Source organism: Mytilus galloprovincialis, chromosome 2 (assembly GCF_965363235.1).
Source record: "Mytilus galloprovincialis chromosome 2, xbMytGall1.hap1.1, whole genome shotgun sequence".
Classification (NCBI taxonomy): domain Eukaryota; kingdom Metazoa; phylum Mollusca; class Bivalvia; order Mytilida; family Mytilidae; genus Mytilus; species Mytilus galloprovincialis.
Window position 1 is genome coordinate 89657314 of NC_134839.1, and position 16932 is coordinate 89674245.

Genomic DNA, 16932 nt, shown 5'->3' on the forward strand with positions numbered 1-16932 from the left:
TTATTAACAATTTCTACATCAATCAGGTCTGAACATTAGTCAGGGCAGAGTCGACGTTGGTCAGGTCAAGTTTTATAACACTTACAATTAGTTTTTTGAATAATTTTTATTATATCTCTGTATGCAATGTTAGAATCTTCCTTGACATCAAAGTTGAAGTCGATCCTTCAAAGAACAAAAAAGTTATTAGCATTTTACATCGGTCAGGACATTAGTCACGGGAGGACGTAGTTGGTCAGGTCAAGTTTTCTAACTCTTGAAAATATTTTTTTTCTTTTTTTTTCTAATATTTTTGTATTTAATGTTTTATTCTTCCTTGGTATCGAATTTGAAGTCTATCCTGTCAAAAATAAAACATTTTTTAGCCGTTTCATATCGGTCAGGACATGAGTAGTTTCAAAGTCAAGTTGGTCAGGTCAAGTTTTCTAACTCTTATAAATATTTTTTTATTTTTTTTAAATTTTATTTATTAAATATAAGTTCTCATCTTGCTTGATTCCAAATTTCAAGTAAATCCTTCCAATAATAAAAGAGTATTAGGCATTTTCATTTCTGTCAGGACACTGTCAGGACATTGTCAGGACATTGTCAGGACATTAGTGTAACCCCTCGGAATCATTTCAAATTCACTTCCTGTTATCCTAAGTTAAACGTTGAGAAAGGTTTTCGAACAAAAACAGTCATGGGGAAGGGTTTCAATAATTATATGACCAAGAAATTTTTCCATCCATCAAGCAAAGAAAATATCAAAAGGGTAAGATGTATGCTTATAAATCAGACATACGGTAGACCACGGTACAATCTTCACAAAAAAGTTTTTAACATGCAAATGGAAGCCCAAAAAATATCTGTAAAAATTATTTGATGTAGGAATGTGGTAAATTATACACCTTATCGCTATTTTGAAATCTGTCACGGTTGACCCAACAATCTGCCCCGCTTGAACTATTGACGTCATACAACAATCACTTTTCCATTGTGGCGACATTTATGCGGTCGCCGAACTAGTCAGAGATTACTCTGATGTACAACAGCTGTTTTGCCAGACAAGCTGGCACCATGGGCCCCTTGAAAAACCCTCTAGATCTGCCGCCGCTATGAAATCAAAATTTTAGAGAACCTAAAGTTGTGACAAATAGTGATTAGGTAAATGGTGAAGAATGGTAAAAATTCTTGCGAAATGAAACAGTAATTTTGGGTGCTTGACGATAAAATGTACACTTTCTTTAAGATGTTAAAAAGATCGACTAATATCATGAATATAGACAATTCTTACAGTTTTCTCAGAAATAACGATAACCATAATTATTTGAGACCTCAAACAAATCATGATAAGGACATTTCGATGACTTCTCCACCAATAAATAGTGACCGCCTCTAAATACGAAAAATGAAGCACAATTTTGTTGAAAGCAGCTTGAAACACTGAACAATCGATTCAGATTTGTCTGTTCAATATGTTATCCCTTTTGGAATTTTGAGTCATCATTAAAACTGAGCTGGGAAACATGTATAGGATTCCCCATAATTTTCATACATGTACTATTTCCACCTCTTTTAAATAGGTATGGATGGCTCAACAGAAAACAGAATTTGAAAAGAAAAAACAGGAAGAATTACTCAATCAGTATCAAAAAGAACAAGAAACATATTCAAACAGGTAAAAAAATACTGCCAATTTAATATAAGATAAGATATATTTTATTTCCAATAGTGGACCCATTACAGGCATAATCAGTTACAGTACATTGATTTTTTTATCACACAATTGCAATAGACAATAAACAAAAATAAAAATAGAAATACGTTTGACAAAAAACATAAATATAAATTGAGTTAATAATACATGTAGTCACATATCAAAAGCTGTATGTTTAGTGATTATTGACCATGCACCAGAAGCAGCATCACATCCATTATTGAAAAAAACAACAACTTCGAGTTAAGTCCTTCCTTGTGGCTGATGCATAAGAGCAAATAGTATTGTTGTTCATATGCATTCATGGGGCTGTCATTCAGGATAAAAAAAAATTTTGAAACATGAAAGTCTAAAAAACAAAAGAACATTTTTCTAAAATAATGCAAAATAATTTTCATGCTATTCAAACTGTTAAAAAAAAGTCTTTATGATTTTATATATCCTTAATCCATTTTATAATCTACATGGTTTCATATTTTAGTTTATCAGTACCTGATTTTTGGAAAGGTTTACTAGGATTTCATACACGTATACTTACTCCCATTTATTTTGAGATAACTTACAGTTATATTTCAGAAATACTTTGTTTCTCTTGATATTTCTTTAGATATTGACTTTTATGCTATGTACATGTAGATCATTTTCAGTTGATTTTATACAACGGCAAAAATTACTTTACCTTTAAAGTTTAAGGCTGAATTCAAAACCATGTCACTATTTTACCTTGGTTTAGATTCTACTAATACTGGGTAAATAAATGATGAAGTTGTTTTTTATGTTTCAGGTCCTTCATAATTTCCCTGAAAATCTTTTATTTACAATAATTATGTATTTCAAAGATTTTCTTGGGGATGAAAATTTTCTCTAACTTGTTTGAATTTATTTGTTTTAGGGCTTTACTTGGTGATGAAAAGGCAAAGCTTGGTTTAAGTTTTATGTACGATGCACCACCAGGACTGAAGAAAAAAGAAGATGTAAGAGTTTTTTACACAGTTTGTCAGATGTCTTATTTTAACAAATTAACAAGGTTTATCAAAGCTTGTCATAATTTTTAAAAGTAGTTTTGACTGATAATGTAATAAACATCAGACATGAACATATATGTACATGCAAAAATAGACAAGTCAGCAATGTAGTTGAAAATAGATCCTTATAGATTATCGTTGTTTATCTGAACAAGATAGATTTTCTCGCTTGGCCTGTACAGGTTGACCAATTATGGGGGGTAGGAGGGGTCCTCCCTCAATGATAATCTGTTTATCAATATGAAGACATTGTTAATTTCATTGACAACGGTATTTGCGCCATTAGTTTCTAGCGGTAATTTTTCGTATCACTCTACTGTTCTGAGAAAGGAAATTATCAGTTAGTAAGATCAAAGAAAAATTTCTAATACGACAAATTTTCATATTGGTTATACAGTTGATATTTATATATTGAACAATTAATTAACTTGATATTGCTCACTGAGTAGGTCATAAAACATTCTAATTGTGGTAAAATCGTCTTTGTTGAAAAAAAACAAAAATTATGACCTGACCGGACTATAAAAAAAATACAAAGTGTTTTATTCGTATTTTTATACATTTGTACGTTTAATCTCAAATGACAATGACATGGGGCAAATACATACAAGAATAGTTATCTTATTTCGAATATTTTGAATGAAAATGTCACATTTTTATCTGCCAAAGAAAGGAAATTTTAATACTGTGTTTTAAAGCACACAGGTGCAATCAAGATCGATTAAATGTACAAAGGTAATAAATCTGGCTAATCAGATTATGTTGTCACGCATCATTAATTTTCAGTACATCCGATGGGCAATAAACCAATTAACAGCCACACGGTGTTGGGAGAGAATCTTTGGAGGAAATTGGGAGTATAATCTGTGATTCCAGGTGTGACACCGCTACACTCTGAAATCGCTGATTAGAGTTTGCGCTTACAAACTCTCTGTGTGTACTGTACCATCACCCATCAAACTATTGACAACTTAAGAAAATGTTTCAGTTTAAAAATAAAAAATAAATACACAATGTAATATGATAAACAATTTATATATGAAATATATTCAAGATTCCTTGCATTATAAGAATGATCAATGTTAACAACCAGCATCTCAGCCTAGAAATTCATGAAACACTTTACATTTAACAATAAAAAATCAAACTGAAAATCAAATCACAAGATCATGAAGGCACATTTTCATACAACATTTCAATTTGATTTACCATGAATAAGTTTTGAATTTACAGGAAAAAGACGTTGAAACAGAGGTAAAGTTTGAATGGCAGAGAAAATATAATGCTCCAAGAGAACAGTAAGTTGTTATTTATTGTGTACTGTAAACACTAATTTCATGATTTATTGTCTTGCCGCTATAGATATTCACTTAGGCAAGACAAACAAATGTTGTTAATGGCATTACCCTCAATAATTAGTTTGTGAATAGGTCACTGTGTAGGGGAAACCACTAGTGGTGATTAAATGATATATACTATTTAGTAGTAAGTTACACATTGGTACATCTCATTTTAATGGAGATTATTTCACCCTACTACCTCTGTCAAAGTGTATTGATTTTTTGCATGGTTTACATGTTGATATGTGTGATTAGGTCAGTTAAAGAGCACCACTTTTTGGTATTTAGCATGCAATTGTGTTAGTGTATACATGTACCTTAAGCAGGGATATCAACAGTGTTCCTATTTAGTCATCTCGTAGTTCACCCTACTAAGACTTGTAATCAGGCTTTATTTGAAACTAATTATTTTTATGTTTTATATGCTTGTGCATTTTCTTGATGAAATATTGTTAATATATAATAACAAGAATTATTAATCAATATTAGCTCTTAAATCCATAAGCTGTCATTGTAGCAACTTTTGTACTTTGTATTCTCTTTTGTACCTGATATGATTTATTATTGCAGGTATGCCAAGAATGATGACGAAATACGTGACCAGCCATTTGGTATTGAGGTTCGTAATGTGCGCTGTATCAAATGTAGAAAATGGGGCCATGTTAATACAGACAAAATATGTCCATTATTTAACAGAGATTTGACAGCAGAACCACCTCAACGTAAGTTTATTTTGAACATATTCGGTCCTGAGCTACTGCCATTACTTGCAGTGACATGTATCATATATGTACTTAATGCATTGTATATTGCAGTATTTTAGACCATTCCATTACTATATATAAAAAAGAAGATGTGGTATGATTGCCAATGAGACAACTCTCCTCAAAAGACCAAAATGACACAGAAATTAACAACTATAGGTCTGTCACCTTAGGCCTTCAACAATGACGAAAGCCCATACTGCATATTCAGCTATAAAAGGCCCCGAAATGACAATCTACTAAGTCTTGCTTCAGTGTTTCAAACTTTTAGTTTTACTTATTTTGGAACACTGATTGTTGATTTACTTTTAAAATGTCTAGTAACCGCTGAAGATAATTGGTTTAAGTAATATGTTTTTACAGCATCAACAAGTGCAGCAGCATTAGTAGAAGGAATGAAGGAGGATGGATTTAAATTAAAGCAAAGCATTCTGGGTAGAATGGCTGAAGATCCATCAGCAGAACATGAGGTAATGATAGTAATATTGCACGATATGTCCATCATGGCCATGTAAATTTAATTTATATTCACAGTGTTCTCCCCAGGCTGTTTTAGCGTCGCGGTACCATAACGCAATATTTTTCCCCGTAGATAAAAACATTATATATTGGTTTTCTATCTTGTAGGTAAAACACTGTTTGTTATATATTTTGATAAAAACATTATATATTTGTTTTATATTTTGTAGAAACTGTTAGAAAGTGGAGATGAAGATGACCCTGAGGTCAAGTTTCTAAAGTCACTCAGTGCTAAACAGAAGAAAAAGTTACTAAAGTAAACATTGCTATTGAAAAAGTTTTTATAAGTGTTTCACTATATATTAATACCCTCCAATAGAGTTTATTTCTGCTTAATTCAATTTTGTCATGCCTGCAACTAAAGTCAGGGAAAGCGAGACATAGGTGTTGCTTTTCTGGCATCTGTGATGTGAACATTTGTGACATTTTCTGCTTAAGTCAGTTTGAAAGGTACTACATTATTTACTTGTAATGATTTTTCTATAAAGTTGCATAACTATCAATACAGTTAAGTTTAATGACTATTTTGAAGCCTGAACTTTTTCTGAATTTTCTGCCAACATGAGGGTCATATTTATTTGTCAATAGATTATTTAAATCATAGCATGATAGTAGCAAGGCAAAATATATTACCATAATAATTGTATTACTTAAAGACAAATGAATCAATTAAATTTGAAGGACTTTAATATAAAAGAAAGCCCTGAAGCTGTCAGAACACTTAATCAAACAATGAATCAATTATTTTTCTGTCTAAGACAATGATAGTTAGATCAGATAAGATTTTTCTAAAACTACAAAACAAATGAAGATATTTGTACTGAAGCTCATGACTTTGATAATTGTTGACAAATATTCTATTTTATATGACAATTACATATATAATAAATTAGGCAAAAGAATTGAAAAATAAAATAGGGCACCCTCTACTTTATATGCCTGGCAAATTGGATTATACATGCCAGACTTTGGTTATCAGTGCATTTTGGTCTTGCATTTATTATATATAGTCTTTAACCTCATTTTAACAGCATGACCACTTTCCTTATTTATTCAATTTGCAAACATCTGTATATTTCCATGAAATTTGAACACCCGTCATGATCAATAATGTGAAAACAATATGAAATTATGATATAACAACTTGACTTGACTACTGATTCCTCATATATATGTGTTGATGTACTAGATTTCATATTTGTACACCAAGGGAACAGGGACTTGAATCTCTTCACAAATAAATTATTATTTGAGTATTGATAAATTGAGAAATAGGAAATCAATTAGACAATATCCATATCCACACACATCCCAAAAGACATTTAGCTTGACTGTTTTATCTGTATCCTCAAATATATAATAACATGTGTATCAACTAAATGTATCTAACCCATAGACTGTCATAAATGATTGATTAACTTTTTAAATTTTGTGTGATCAATTTAATGTTTCTGGGTTTCGTTTTCTTTTAACATAGTCTACATTTTATTTATAGGAAACTGAACAAAATACAGGAAGGAAAAGTTAAGAAGTCAAAAAAAGACAAAAAGCAAAAGAAGAAAAAGAAGCATAGGTCTTCATCAGGTAATAGTAAAATAATAAAACAGCATTTATAAATGCCTTAATTGAACACTATGAGATAAATGCTACAAATACTTATTCTTTTAATATTCTATAAGATGTACTTGCTTTTGGAATAAAGTATTATTTTTAAATCATTAGGTTTAAATATTTACGCATTGTCAAAATTTAGTTAATTTTTATTAGTGAAACAAGTTGGACCCCCATGTTTTCATAATTAGATTTCAAATGGCCATAACAGTTTATTGGTTAATGAACACTCTTCTATTATAGATATAACATATGTAAATCTATTGCTTACAGTTGGATGAATATTGATTAGTTAGTAAAGATTAAAGAGAATAAATTAAAAAAATCTTATATCTTATTTAGATTCTGAAGATGAAAGCTCAAGAAGAAAAAAGAAAAAAAGAAACGAAGAAACTGACAGTGATAGTAGTGATGAAGATTCAAAGAAAAGAAGAGACCGTTCTAGTTCAAGTAAATATTGAATATATAAATTGCAGAGAATTCAATGGTCTGGGATAAAATTACTCATCTCTCCAAAGGACTGCTGATATGCAGCTATGCATAAATGCTCTATCACGTTATTTTATCTACCCTCTGAATGGGATACTAAAATTACTGAAAATATGCACACATTCTCATTTCTATCCAACTTTGATTTTGATCACTGATTTTTTTTATACGACCGCAAAAATTTTAATTTTTTGGTCGTATATTGCTATCACGTTGGCGTCGTCCGAATACTTTTAGTTTTCGCACTCTAACTTTAGTAAAAGTGAATAGAAATCAATGAAATTTTAACAAAAGGTTTATGACCACAAAAGGAAGGTTGGGATTGATTTTGGGAGTTTTGGTCCCAACAGTTTAGGAATAAGGGGCCCAAAGGGTCCAAAATTGAACTTTGTGTGATTTCATCAGAAATTGAATAATTGGGGTTCTTTGATATGCCGAATCTAACTATGTATGTAGATTCTTAATTTTTGGTCCCGTTTTCAAATTGTCTACATTAAGGTCCAAAGGGTCCAAAATTAAACTTAGTTTGATTTTAACAAAAATTGAATCCTTGGGGTTCTTTGATATGCTGAATTTAAAAATGTTCTTAGATTTTTAATTATTGGCCTAGTTTTCAAGTTGGTCCAAATGGGGGTCAAAAAATTAAACTTTGTTTGATTTCATCAAAAATTGAATAAATGGGTTCTTTGATATGCCAAATCTAACTGTGTATGTAGATTCTTAATTTTTGGTCCTGTTTTCAAATTCTACATTAAGGTCCAAAGGGTCCAAAATTAAACTAAGTTTGATTTTAACAAAAATTAAATTCTTGGGCTTATTTGATATGCTTTATCTAAACATGTACTTTGATTTTTGATTATGGGCCCAGTTTTCAAGTTGGTCCAAATCAGGATTCCATATCAAGTATTGTGCAATAGCAAGAAATTTTCAATTGCACAGTATTGCACAATAGCAAGAAATATCTAATTGCACAATATTGTGCAATAGCAATTAATTTTCAATTGGAGTTATCTTTCTTTGTATAGAATAGTAGTTGATTATATATGTTGGAAATTTGCCAGACATGACTATGATGTCATTTTCTATTTTTATTTGCCAATAACTTTATGTAAATAACTTCATTGGAAATTTACCAATATAAAATGTTGCTGATGAAGCTTTTTTTCCTTATCTTATCTAAAATGTTTTTAGATAATGTATGTTGGACATTTGCCAGACATGACTATTTACATTTTGGATATTGAACCATAATAGTTTAATATTAAATTTAAAAACTTTAAATTCTAATTTTCATTTCTTAAACCAAATTCATAATGTGACATAAACCTATGTTGTGTCAACTATTTAATCACAATCCACATTTATAGCTGTATCAAACTTAAAAGTTGTGTCCATACTTGTTCTCATTTCAGATTTCATAAATGAAAAGAAAATTTCTTCAAACATTTTTTTGACAGGATTAATATTCAACAGCATAATGAATTGCTCAAAGGCAAAAAAAAATTTAAGTTTATTAGACCACATTCATTCTGTGTCAGAAACCTATGCTGTGTCAACTATTTAATTTTAGATTTAAATAAGTTTGAAGAAGAAATCTTTAATTGATTTGTAAAATCTTGACATTTGTTTTGTGTAAAAAACCCATATAATGTCAAAAATTTGATCACAATCCAAATTCAGAGCTGTATCACGCTTAAATGTTTTGTCCATACCTGCCCCAACTGTTCAGGGATCAACCTCTGCGGTCGTATAAAGCTGCGCCCTGCGGAGCACCTGGTTTTAAATTGACTAAATAAAAAATGTGTTTTGCTAGTTATTTTAAATATTTAAAACTTTTTTTTCTTATGAGTAAGTGAAAAACAGTTTAAAACATTTATAGGAATATCAAATGTATTGTCAGATGTATAGCTTTGAATAATACTCAATTCTAATTAATAACAGATTTTTGTGATGGAATGAATTGACTCATTAAGTTAATTTAGACAAATATTTTATTTGAAATACTACAAACTTTTAGGCCATTTGTCTCATCTCTAGAGTATCTAAAAAATTGGCTTTTTTTATGGTGTCCATATTTTTTTTTAATTGACACTGGATTGAAAACAGGTTGGTTTATAAAAGAATAGCTCTACATAGTTTTTCTGCTTAATATTGACAGAAGGAATTTCATAAAAAAAAAATTCTATTCAAATTTATGTTCCCTATTCAACATATTTTTAGTTGAGTTTAACTTTCACATTATGACATAAAAAGAATGTATAGTACAAATATACTCTCCGATTTTTTCTTTACTTTACAAATGTTAATTTACCTAATTTTCCTCCCTATGTGCAACAATATAATCTGCATTAAACATTTTACATGTATTGATTTTAGACAATTTCATTCTTCTTAATATCAGTTTAAAGTGTTTATTTTATATTCTAATATGACGTGCTTCTTAAGCTTTGTAAAGAAACCATACTTTATTATCCAATAAAATTAGTTTGCACATGTGTATATTTACTACGGCAGAAAAATGAATTTCGTCAAATTGGTATGCATTTAATGTATTTCCTTAATTAAAAACACTTTCAAACACTAAAATGATACACATTTTGTTACTAATACTTTTACAATGATAACAATGTGTTACAATTCGTAATTGACATATTTGACCTAGATACCGCAACGTTCATGTTGGCTGTTCTAACTTCAAAACCCCTCCCTCTGAAAAACACGTTTTATCTCTCCTGTTAAAAAGGCATGTCATTGTCTATAATAATTTCATTGAAACATATGTTCCGACGATAAAATATAAAATAAAGTATAGGTTATTATTACTGTTGTACTGAAATGACAAAATTGTTTCATATTTCTGATAAAATGGATTGACCCTAGCAGGGAATCGAACCCCATTCTATCAAAAAAAATAGGCGTAATTACCAATATACCACCAAGGTTTCCAATCCATTACACAAATGCAACACGATTGTCACCCAGTATTAATTTTAATCATCATGTAATACAGCATTTGAAATCGTCAGATGCACAAAAGCGAGCCCTTTGATCAACTTTACAAGGTGTAGCCACTGCAAGTATAAATAGATCTCTGTCAAAGGGTCCCTCCTGCCAAGTCTCGAATGTCAGCACAACTTTATCAAGGAATCCTCTATCAGATATGAACATATTTACCAATGCTACAATATTAACCAGCGGAATATTTACGATTAATTTAGTAAATAAAGACCTACCCGATTCTCCTTGTGCGTCCACCGCCATTGACAACTGACTTGAAAATGTGCTTGTCAGAAATTGACCTCAAAGGAAAATTTTGAATTTTAGAAATACAACTTTGCAAAATAAAACTGGTTTGAACTAGTTGGATAAAAATTGACAGGAAGGTTGATGGAAGAGCCTACACAAATACTGTACACTTATACACAGCAAACATAGAAATTACCGTAATTGTCCTAATCAGAATCGAAATAATTGATGCCAGCTATACTTTATTGTAGTTTTAACATGGGTAGGCATTATATTCGTGTTATTTTAGCCCTCGATGCCAGCTATACTTTATTGTAGTTTTAACAAGGGTAGGCATTATATTCGTGTTATTTTAGCCCTCGCTATCGCTCTGGCAAAAATAATCACGAATATAATGCCTACCCATGTTAAAGCTACAATAAAGTATAGCTGGCATCAATTATTTCTTAACTAAATAAAAACAAACTGAATACGGTTTTTTTTTCATTTAGAAGAGAAAATAAATTGTGATTTTTTATTTTGAATCTCAGCAGATTATGATTTTTTTCTAGACATAGATTTGAAGTCTAAAAGAAGAGATAAAGGCAAAGGAAAGATGAGAAGATACAGCTCCAGTCCTGACAAAAGGTCATCAAGAGAGAGACAAAGAAATTCAAAAAACTACAAACAGAAGCGTTATGAAAGTTCTAGTGACTCAGACTCAGACTCCAGTAGTAACACAGGAACTGATTTTTATGAGCAAAAGTATAATAAACAGTCACATGATTCCAGACAAAAAGAAAGAAGGAATAGGTCACCTGATAATAGAACAGATACGAAAGATAGGGTTAGAGATTCTAAATCAAGTAGAATATCTAAAGAGCAATCATATCAGAGATATTCAAGGTCGAGTAGTAGGTCACCATCCAAAAGTAAGTCTAGGAGAAATAGATCTATGTCAAATGAAAGAAGAGAACAATCACATCATAGATATACAAGGTCAAAAAGTAGGTCTCCAGACAAAAATAAGTCTAGGAGAAATAGATCCAGTTCAAATGAAAAAAGAGAGCAATCACGTCGTAGATATACGAGGTCAAGAAGCAGGTCACCAGATGCAAATAAGTCTAGGAGAAAAAGGTCAAGTTCAAATGAAAAAAGAGAGCAATCACAACGTAGATATGCAAGGTCAAGAAGCAGGTCACCAGATACAAATAAATCAAAGAGAAATAGATCTAGGTCAGATGAGAGAAGGTCTTATTCTAGAGAAAGATATGAGTCAGGATCGAAGTACAGCAATGGAGGTCAAAGAAGTAGGTCAAGATCTCCAGATCGTCAACATTCAAGATACAGCACATATGGTGGCAGGGCATCAGTCAACACACCACCAGTAAAAGGCTGGTTCCCAACTGCTGAATTAACGCCAGGAGTTAAGGATAAAAGATCAAGAAGTATGACTAATAATAAATTAATAAAAATTTTTCTCGCCTTGACGGAGTCAAAAAGCAAGACATAGGTATGCTGTTTTCTGTTGGCGGCAGCGGCGATGTCAGCAATGTATTACTTGTGATTATGTCTAGTTTATGGTGAACCACAAGTGGTAGGTCAATCATATTTGGTATGCAGTTGTATAAGCATTATATATATATAGCACATCTCATTTCCATGGAGATTTTGGCCCTGCCTCCTCAGTTATGGTCTGTTGACTTTGAAACTTTTGCTTATTTTACATTTATTAGTTTGTGATAAGGTCAGTTTTTGGGGACCACAAGTGGTAGGTCAATGATATTTGGTATGTAGTTGTATAAGCATTGGCATATTTCATTTCCATGGAGATAATTTGGCTCCGCCCCCTTAGTCATGGTCTTTTGACTGAAATTTTGCTTAGTTATCATGTTTTAGTTTGTGATTAGGTCAGTTCAAGGGGAACCATTAGTGGTAGGCCAAAGTTAATTGGTATTCAGTTGTATAAGCATTGTCACATCTCATTTCCATGGAGAATATTTGGCCTCGCCCCCTCAGTCATGGTCTATTGACTTTGAAGCTTATCTTAGTTTACATGTATTAATTTGTGATTAGAATAATTTAAGATGAACTGCTAATGTTAAGTCAATGATATTTGGTATGCAAATTTATTGGCATTTGCAAGTATCGTTTCCAAGTATTGTTTCCATGGAGATTATATAGCCCCACCACCTCTTCATGGTTCATTGACTTTGAAACTTTTTCAAAGTTTACAAGTTAGTGTTTGCGTTTAGGTTTGAGAACGACTTATAATAAGTCAATGGTATTTGGTATGCAGTTGTGTTAGCGTTGGCACATCTCATTTACATGAAGATTCTTTAGCCAGGTAACTCAGTCATCGTTCATTGACTTTGAATATTTGCATAACTTGTGTAAGATGTTAAAGTATTGCTATTTTGATTTCAACATTTGCATTATCAAAATAACAAAAAGGCGAGACATATCTCTGTGATAACAGTTTATTTAAGTTCAATATAGTGTAACATTTCAACAAAAATATTTCAAATATAAAAATAAGAAGATGTGGTATGATTGCCAATGTAACAATTCTCCACAAGAGACCAATCTACATGGAAATTTATAATTATAGGTTACTGTACAGTATAAAACAAAGAACAAAACCCATACCGCATAGTCAGCTTTAACTAATTTATGTACAAAACAATGAACAAAAAAACATATAATATTCAGCAACAAATGACAAGCTCTGATTTACAGGCTCCTGACTTAGGACAGGCACATACAGAATGTGGTGGGGTAAAATTAGTTAAACTGTTTATACATCCCACAACAACAAAAAACAACACTATGAACAGGTCTAACTGAAATCTTTTCATTTGCATTAATTATCAAAGATTTATATCCGTCTTTTTGTTTATAAAACATTGGGAAAAAAAGAAAACCAATAATTTGACACATAGTGATTTAATTGCAAATTGCAAATTTTAAAAACAAAATAATGTTTTAATCCCTAATCCCAGCTTTAAACAAACAAAATGAAATAAGACAATAAGCAATTTAAGCATGTATATATATCTAAGCTTGCTTGGATTTTAATATATTATACACCACTCTTTTAAAGGTCGCATTTTATACCTGATTAGTATATTTTCTAAGGTACTTCTTAACATGTCCCTTCATATTTTGCCAGCTTCTGAAGTGCAAGTTGTAAAGTAAGTGTACCCTTTTGTATTTGTCAGACACCTTCTTAGCACAATAATGCTAGCCAATTCTGTCTGTGATTGCTTAACCTGCAAGCTATTGTCTATACTCATTAAAAGCAAATTGTAAAAATAAACACAGATGGACTTTTTTTTATTAGGGGTTTATGTCATAAAAATTTACTCAGAACTCAGAGTACAAAATATGTGCTGGTAATACCAAATCCCGTATTTTGATTTCTGAGTTTGAGAATCATAATCATGCTCTAAATTTTTATTTTTGCAAAAATCCCTAAGAAACAACATGCACAAGAAAAGGTAATCTATGAGAACTTACTGAGTTCAAGTTCAAAATCCAATTGTATATTTATCATTTTATTATTCTGCTTTCAGCTTCAGTATGGATAGTTGGTTCATCTATTGTTTACTGGGCTCACAAGAGAGCATCTCAGCTGAGAGACATCAACCTGGGTGTAAAAACCTCAGAAGCCTGTGTAGAATGGTATGGTACACGAGGAATGAGATGGAATGCACTGTTGCCAAAGTTGATGGAACTTGTACAGTCAAAACCGCCCCCAGATGTATTAATATTATATGTTGGATCAAACGATGTTGGCTATGTCAAACCAATGGACTTGGTCAAAATGATTAAGAACGATTTATGTACCATTAAAGAAATGTGTCCTGAAACACAGCTGATTTACAATGAGATCTTGTCCAGAATCAACTGGAGAGGTGCTCCAACTAATGAGGATGGGGAACAACAGAGATTGACTATAAATAAATACGTCAAACCGGCAGTGGAATCAATGGGGGGATTTATGATCCATCATCCTGATATAAGAAATGTAAATCTCTCGCTGTACCGTGATGATGGGGTCCACCTTAATGATCGTGGTTATGATATATTTAATGGTAATGTTGCTGACACAGTAAGAGCAGCTCTGTTGAAAAATAAACTTTAATTCATATTATTTATTCAAATGTTTTATCTTGAATTTGTGTATTATTATTTTTACAAATGTATTTGATGCAATAAAAGGAATAGATGTAAAAGTATAATTTATTGTCTTGCCTTTTGCTAAATTAGAATTAAAGCATCTGTTTCTATTGTAGGCAGCATCAATAAGTTGATAAAAGTTGTGATTAGTTGATTATAATCTTGAAATCAAGGTCAATTAAAGGGAAGCCACTGATAGTTAGTCAATGATTGTAAAGCAATGGTACATCTCATTTCCATGGAGATTATTTGGAACCACTCCATCATTATCTGTGACGTTGAAACTTTTATATCAAAATAAAGTGATGTGGTAAGATTGTTAATGTGACAACTATCCACGAGTGATCAAATGATGTGGATATTAAAGCAACTACAGGTCACTGTATGACCTTTAACAATAAAAAAAAAAAAGATATTGTCAGCTATAATAGGCTCTACAACATGACATATATGAAACAATTCAAACTTGAAAAAAATAGCCTAATTTATAACAAAACAATTTACATGCTTAAGTGTGTGACAAGGGCAGTTTTGGGGATTTACTAATAAGTCAATGAAATTTGGTTTGCAGTCATTGAAACATTGGTAAATCTTATTTCTGTTGTGATTGTATCCCATTCATTCATGGTTTGTTGATTTTAAAACTGTTTGCTCAATTTACATGTTAAAAGTTTGTGGTGATATCATTTTAAGGGAACCCTTTTGAATTTGTGTTTAAATTTTAAAGTTTTCAGTAGTAATAACATTGTTGTATCTCATTTCCATGGTGATAATATGGCTTTGTTTCCTCATTCAACATGGTCTATTGACTGAAAGTTTTGCATAGTTTAACATTCAACATGTGCATTATACTATAAAAATTATATTTAGGCCATCCATGACTGTCAAGTTTACTTTAACAGTTTAAGATGGTCATATTATTGAATACCATTGTTAGCCTGTCCATCTGTCTGGGCATTTACTTGATCTTTACCCAAATTTTCAGACTTGATTTTTGTCTCGCTTGACAGATCAAAAAGTGAGACATGGGTATGTTGTTTCAAGCAGCGACGGCGGCCGCAGCATCAACAATGTTTAAGTTTGTGATTAGGTCTAGTTTATGTTGAACCACTAGGGTAAGTCAAAGATATTTGGTATGCAGTTGTATAAGCATTTGGCATAACTCATTTCAATGGAGATTATTCAGTTCTGCTTTAGTCATGGTTTATTGACTTTGAAACTTAAGCTTAGATTTCATGTATTAGTTTGTGATTAGGTTGGTTAATGGGGAACCACTAGTGGTAGGTCAATAATATTTGGTATGCAATAATATAAGCATTGGCACATCTCATTATCATGGAGATTATTTGACCCACCCGCTCAGTCATGATTTATTGACTTTGAAACTTAAGCTTAGATTTCATGTATTAGTTTGTGATTAGGTTGGTTAATGGGGAACCACTAGTGGTAGGTCAATAATATTTGGTATGCAATAATATAAGCATTGGCACATCTCATTATCATGGAGATTATTTGACCCACCCGCTCAGTCATGATTTATTGACTTATAAATTTTGCTTAGTTTGCATATACTAGTTGGTGTTTAGGTTTGTTTAAAGGGAACTAAGGATAAGTCAATGTTATTTGGTATGCAGTTGAATAAGAATTGACAGGTCTCATTTCCATGGAGATTGTTTAGCCATGTACCTTCAGTCATGGTTCATTCCCTTTGAAAATGTTCAAAACTTGCATGTTAAAGTTGCTTTTTCAATTTCAACATTTGCAATATCAAAATTACTAAAAAAGCAAGACATATCAGTTTATTTGTATACAAATTAATTCATTTAGTCAATATCAAGTCCAGATACCTTTTGGGTCAACATACGGTCTTCAACAATGAATGTTTGTTGTCTTTGAAATGATTTTCATGGATCAATCCTCCAGAGTCTACATACCTTTGGAGTCACTGTATAACCTTCAAGAATGAGCAAAACCAATACTTATAATTTGTTACTGTAAATTCAGAAATTATTGTGACAAATTTTATTATTGCGAAAAATGCGAGTTATAAACACAATAATTCGAACTCGCATTTTAAA

General features: G+C 31.4%; 1 protein-coding gene across 1 annotated transcript; it reads left to right on the forward strand.

Annotated features, from left to right (window-relative positions):
- Nucleotides 1-613: 613 nt before the first annotated feature.
- On the forward strand, nt 614-14916 carry LOC143064800 (uncharacterized). Its single transcript, XM_076237914.1, has 11 exons — nt 614-754; nt 1566-1660; nt 2592-2673; nt 3958-4022; nt 4635-4786; nt 5192-5298; nt 5518-5603; nt 6843-6931; nt 7301-7408; nt 11245-12120; nt 14248-14916. Exons 1-11 carry the CDS (start codon nt 683-685, stop codon nt 14817-14819), a joined length of 2304 nt encoding a protein of 767 aa, XP_076094029.1. The 5' UTR covers nt 614-682; the 3' UTR covers nt 14820-14916.
- The last annotated feature ends 2016 nt before the right edge of the window (nt 14917-16932 follow it).